The sequence below is a fragment of the Oncorhynchus keta genome, chromosome 13 (genome assembly GCF_023373465.1).
Source record: "Oncorhynchus keta strain PuntledgeMale-10-30-2019 chromosome 13, Oket_V2, whole genome shotgun sequence".
NCBI classification, from domain to species: Eukaryota; Metazoa; Chordata; class Actinopteri; order Salmoniformes; family Salmonidae; genus Oncorhynchus; species Oncorhynchus keta.
The window spans coordinates 27,377,170-27,383,169 of NC_068433.1; the positions used below are offsets into that span (position 1 = coordinate 27,377,170).

Here is a 6,000-nt window from a genome sequence, read left to right on the forward strand (position 1 = left end):
TTTTGCATATTTGGGTATTATTCTACACGTTGCTTTTATTGTAATGACCTCTGACCCCAAACAAGACCAAATTTGGTTGGTCAGGACAGGACCAAATCTGAGCCAATCATTGATGTCTGTGTCACAAGTTTAGAAATCAAAGTACAGTAGAGTAGATTTCAGTACAGTACAGTATAGTACAGTAAAGTATACAGAGTACAGTACAGCACAGAACAGCACAGTAGAGTAGAGTTTAGTATGTTATAGTACAGTAAAGTACTCTACTGTACTGTACTCTACTGTACTCTGCTGTACTGTACTCTGCTGTACTGTACTCTACTGTACTGTACTCTACTCTACTGTACTGTTCTGTACTCTGCTGTTCTGTACTGTACTGTACTCTACTCTACTGTACTCTGCTGTAATGTACTGTACTCACCTGTACTCTACTGCACTCTACTGTACAGTACTCTACTGTACTCTACTGTACTGTACTCTACTGCACTCTACTGTACTGTACTCTACTGTACTGTACTCTACTGTACTCTACTGTACAGTACTCTCCTGTACTCTCCTGTACTCTACTGTTCTGTACTCTGTTGTACTGTACTGTACTCTACTGTACTGTACTCTACTGTACTGTACTCTACTGTACTCTACTGTTCTCTACTCTGCTGTACTGTACTCTACTTTACTCTACTTTACTCTACTGAACTTCACATGTTGGTGCTTATGGGTTCCTTTTACATGGAAATGCCCCACTCCTGTGCAACCATGCCCCACTCCTGTGCTCTTGTTCTCTGTCAGTCTCTGACACACACACACACACACACACACACACACACACACACACACACACACACACACACACACACACACACACACACACACACACACACACACACACACACACACACACACACACACACACACACAGCCCCTCAGCTCTCACACCCGGGCAGCCTGGCAGACCAGCACTTGCACTGTCACACACACACACTTCGGACTAGTCGTCTGTCTCACAGAGCGAGCCGTTCCCACCTGCGAGCATGGTGACATGATCCAAGGGGCTCACAGCCAGGTGCCAAGAGGCAGCCAGAGGTGTCACCACATCCCAGACGGGGTGGGAGCAGCCGCCGCACGGCAACCATTCACACCGCCTGTCTGTCACACTCCCCCAGAGCTCCCCAACGCTCCCTTAACGCCACTCTAGTTATCACCGTGTCAGAACAACGTGGCGGGGATGCTGTGAGGAGGTTGTCTGTGGGATTGAGAAGGATGGTTAGCTCACCTGGTGGCCAGAGGCTTCTCCTCCAACTTATATGGCTTGACGAACCACTTCCCGATCCGTACAAAGTCCTTGTCCAACAAACACCTGGGGGATGGGAGACATTAAACAACTGTATCACACACACACAGGTAAAGGACCATTAACACACAAACATACATGCACATAGACACAGACATTCTACATAGAGATTGTCACACATGTACCCAATCAAGGAAGAATAGAGAATATAATACATGTATTTTCATACATCTCACATCAATGGAGTTACACAGTTCCTTGAGATACATGCTCTGTTGAAGGCTTCATGACAATCCAATATAGTGCAGAGGTACAGAGTTGGAAGAGAGGAGGAGGTAGACTCAAGGTAATAAGGTTCATTCAGCCTGCCCCTTATGATGATCATTGATGTTTAACTTAATTGAGAACAAATATATCCTGGTTCATTTAGCAGATGGGAAATGTTTATTGGAGTCATTGATTCAGTCCAGGTTATAATTTGATTATCACTTGTAGTCTTTTAGCCATTGGTGGTTTGGTATTTTTGCCAGAATTCTTTGCTGTCTTTCCCCAGTTGATCGGAGAAGAAATTGTTAAATGAGCAGAAATAGCCAATAACTAGACTGGGAATATTCAGCTTACTTTATGTGATACTTTACATCCAGACTATATGACACAAGGCGTTTTCCAAGCAGCTCATTGTACTGTACCTCTCCAGCAGGTTGTGAATGGCCTTGAACAGGAGGGTCCGGCATTCGTATGACAGCCCACACTCCCACTGTCCCTCCTCAGCCACTGGAATACAGGAAGTGAAGATGGGTTAGCAACTGATGGTTACAGTGAGATCAACACAGTTCATACACTCAAACACAGTACACAGAACACAAAGACACACAGGACATTGCAATGCATTCCAACAGCACAAGAAGCTTCTAAGACTATAGATGAACGTTACCCACAGACAAGTATCTACATGTACATCCATCCACAGACTGACTCATCAGAAGCCCTTAACCATTATCTTCCATACACGTTAAACCACTGTGGGACACTGTGGAAGAAACTACAAGGACCACTGTGGGACACTGTGGAAGAAACTACAAGGACCACTGTGGGGCACTGTGGAAGAAACAACAAGGACCACTGTGGGGAACTGTGGAAGAAACTACAAGGACCACGGTGGGGCACTGTGGAAGAAACTACAAGGACCACTGTGGGGCACTGTGGAAGAAACTACAAGGACCACTGTGGGGCACTGTGGAAGAAAATACAAGGACCACTGTGAGGAACTGTGGGTGAAACTACAAGTACCACTACAATCATGCATGTTTACATTATGTGCGTGCATCAGAGGAGGCTGCTAACGGGAGGACGGCTCATAATAATGGCTGGAATGAAGTCAATGGAGTAGTATCAACCACATGGAAACCACGTTTCAGCCATTATTATGAGCCGTCCTGCCTTCAGCAGCCTCCACTGGTGTGTGTGTGTGTGTGTGTGTGTGTGTGTGTGTGTGTGTGTGTGTGTGTGTGTGTGTGTGTGTGTGTGTGTGTGTGTGTGTGTGTGTGTGTGTGTGTGTGTGTGTGTGTGTGTGTGTGTGTGTGTGTGTGTGTGTGCTCCCTGTGCCTCTATACAGCTGTCAGGTCCTGTCAGCTTCATTTAGTCAGCGCTGGGAGAGACAGTGTCTGTGTGTTTGTGTTTGTGTGTGTGTTTGTGGCCGCACAGGGAGTCTGGAGAGGAGAGACAAGGAGAGCAGAGACAAGGAGAGGAGAGACAGGGCGGGGCGGCACCACGTGCAGAAGCCAGTCCTGACAGCCCAGCAGCAAACAAGAGAGTCGTCAGGTCGACAGCGCTTAGTTCCAGTTCCTGCCATGTCAGCAGCCAGCTCAGATGACCTGTGTGGGGTAGTGGATGGATCTGATTCCTACCACTACTGGCTCCCTCCTCATTCCTTCTTCCCAGAAGAGGAGCAGCTACTGATAGCTCTAGTGTTCTTTGTTCTCTACCATACCTGGAGAACGATTGGGAGGGATAGGAAGCTTTGTGAGTGGGTGTTGTGTTTACTTACAGGGTGGCGGCAAACAAAAAGCACCGGGTGCGTACACAGAGGGAGGGAGGGAGGGAGGCGACAGAGCCCAGTGGAGGGGTGGAGGACCCAGAGAGGGAGGGAGGGAGGCGACAGAGCCCAGTGGAGGGGTGGAGGACCCACAGAGGGAGGGAGGCGACAGAGCCCAGCGGAGGGGTGGAGGACCCACAGAGGGAGGGAGGCGACAGAGCCCAGCGGAGGGGTGGAGGACCCACAGAGGGAGGGAGGAGGCGACAGAGCCCAGGGGAGGGGTGGAGGACCCACAGAGGGAGGGAGGGAGGGAGGCGACAGATCCCAGGGGAGGGGTGGAGGACCCACAGAGGGAGGGAGGGAGGCGACAGAGCCCAGGGGAGGGGTGGAGGACCCACAGAGGGAGGGAGGGAGGCGACAGAGCCCAGGGGAGGGGTGGAGGACCCACAGAGGGAGGGAGGGAGGGAGGCGACAGAGCCCAGGGGAGGGGTGGAGGACCCACAGAGGGAGGGAGGGAGGCGACAGAGCCCAGGGGAGGGGTGGAGGACCCACAGAGGGAGGGAGGCGACAGAGCCCAGTGGAGGGGTGGAGGACCCACAGAGGGAGGGAGGCGACAGAGCCCAGGGGAGGGGTGGAGGACCCACAGAGGGAGGGAGGGAGGCGACAGAGCCCAGGGGAGGGGTGGAGGACCCACAGAGGGAGGGAGGGAAGCGACAGAGCCCAGGGGAGGGGTGGAGGACCCACAGAGGGAGGGAGGGAGGCGACAGAGCCCAGGGGAGGGGTGGAGGACCCACAGAGGGAGGGAGGGAGGGAGGCGACAGAGCCCAGGGGAGGGGTGGAGGACCCACAGAGGGAGGGAGGGAGGCGACAGAGCCCAGGGGAGGGGTGGAGGACCCACAGAGGGAGGGAGGGAAGCGACAGAGCCCAGGGGAGGGGTGGAGGACCCACAGAGGGAGGGAGGGAGGGAGGCGACAGAGCCCAGGGGAGGGGTGGAGGACCCACAGAGGGAGGGAGGGAGGGAGGCGACAGAGCCCAGGGGAGGGGTGGAGGACCCACAGAGGGAGGGAGGGAGGCGACAGAGCCCAGGGGAGGGGTGGAGGACCCACAGAGGGAGGGAGGCGACAGAGCCCAGGGGAGGGGTGGAGGACCCACAAAGGTTGATCTTTTTCTTTTTCAGTTGTGTATTTCTTTTTTTTCCATCTTTCTCTTTCTTGCTTTGTTGATATTTCCCTCCCTTTCCTCACACTGACGTGAATGAAATTTCCCTACTTGCCAGAATTCCCCGGTAACCATGGCAACACTGGCTGTGAGAACACAGCTCCTCGGCATTCAATTCCACCACCGCCCGCTGCCCGCCCTCTCCCTCCCTACCTGCCTCCCTCCTCCCACCCGCTCCTTCTTCCTCTGTTCTATTGCCTTCCAACACCCTACCCCCCTTTCCTCCCCTCTCTCCCTCCCCTCCCTCATTCATTCCCGCTCCAGGGCTCAGACAGGAAGCTCAGTTCCAGCCAGCTATTCTACAGGGAAGAGTGCTCCATGAGCGGAATGCCAAGTCTCCAGCAAATCCAGCTCATTAGCTCGCCCCTTTCTCTCTCAAATCCCTTTTCCACACTGCCAATCCACCGCCAGTCGTCTTCATCTATCTATCCCACCACTTCCCTCCCTCCCTCCTTTCCCCCTTGTCTTCGCTTCTCTCTCTCTCACTCTACCCGACCCACCACCACCACCACGGAACACGCCCAGGTTTCTCAACCCCTTTTCACCCAGGTTTGAGTCACCCTGCCTTGGGGGAAGCTTGACATGACCCCCCCCTCCAAGCCAAATCCAGCCACAGCCACACAATGAGCTCCCTACCTCTGGGAGCCAGGAGAAAGAAAGCTGAACTGATATGATCACCTCATTGCTTATGTCTCTCTGACTGGTGTAGTTTAAAGCACTGACAACAGCAGAATATCACTCCTCAGAGTGTAGGTATCAACTGATTCTATCCCAAGATTACAACATGTAACAGACAAATCTGGAATTCCAGTTGCCGCTCCCCAGCAGCAACAACATGTGAAAGTCATTACAGCTATTGTTTACATTGTAGTCACCGAGGAGCTGGAGCTGCACCTTATCAAGCCCTAAACACAAGGTGTGGCTATTTCCCTCTTGTATACACACACACACGCACGCACGCACGCACGCGCACACACAAAAAAGTGAGTGTGAAATCTGATCTGAGATATTGAACTATTCAAATCCTTCCGGGACCTGTGGGGCTTTATGTTTCACAAACAGCTGCAGAATAGCAACAAGTCACCACCATGGAATAGTGATTGCTGTGCTTAGAGAGATGAAGTGTGGTGAGGTGAAACATATAGACCTTTATCTGGATGAGTGTCGTCTCTGCTCCTCTCAGCAGGGCCTTATTAGGGCCTCGGCAGACTCCTGAGAGGTGGACGGTGCACCACCTCACAACTTCAGCTGTGGATGATGATCCATTTTAGTGTGTGTGTGTGTGTGTGTGTGTGTGTGTGTGTGTGTGTGTGTGTGTGTGTGTGTGTGTGTGTGTGTGTGTGTGTGTGTGTGTGTGTGTGTGTGTGTGTGTGTGTGTGTGTGTGTGTGTGTGTGTGTGTGTGTGTGTGTCAGATGGCACAGATAAGGAGAATAGAAGAGAGAAAAGGGAAAAGCATGC

General features: G+C 52.2%; 1 protein-coding gene across 1 annotated transcript in view; it reads right to left on the reverse strand.

Annotated features, from left to right (window-relative positions):
* The window catches only part of LOC118372407 (mediator of RNA polymerase II transcription subunit 13-like), a 72,035-nt gene extending 67,241 nt beyond the window's left edge, over window positions 1-4,794 (reverse strand). Inside the window, exons 1-3 of the mRNA XM_052460672.1 lie at window positions 4,593-4,794; window positions 1,978-2,062; window positions 1,271-1,354 (exon numbers count right to left, since the gene is read on the reverse strand). Coding sequence (XP_052316632.1) covers window positions 1,271-1,354; window positions 1,978-2,062; window positions 4,593-4,794 — 371 coding nt within the window. The remainder of the gene's footprint in view (window positions 1-1,270; window positions 1,355-1,977; window positions 2,063-4,592) is intronic.
* Window positions 4,795-6,000: the final 1,206 nt, after the last annotated feature.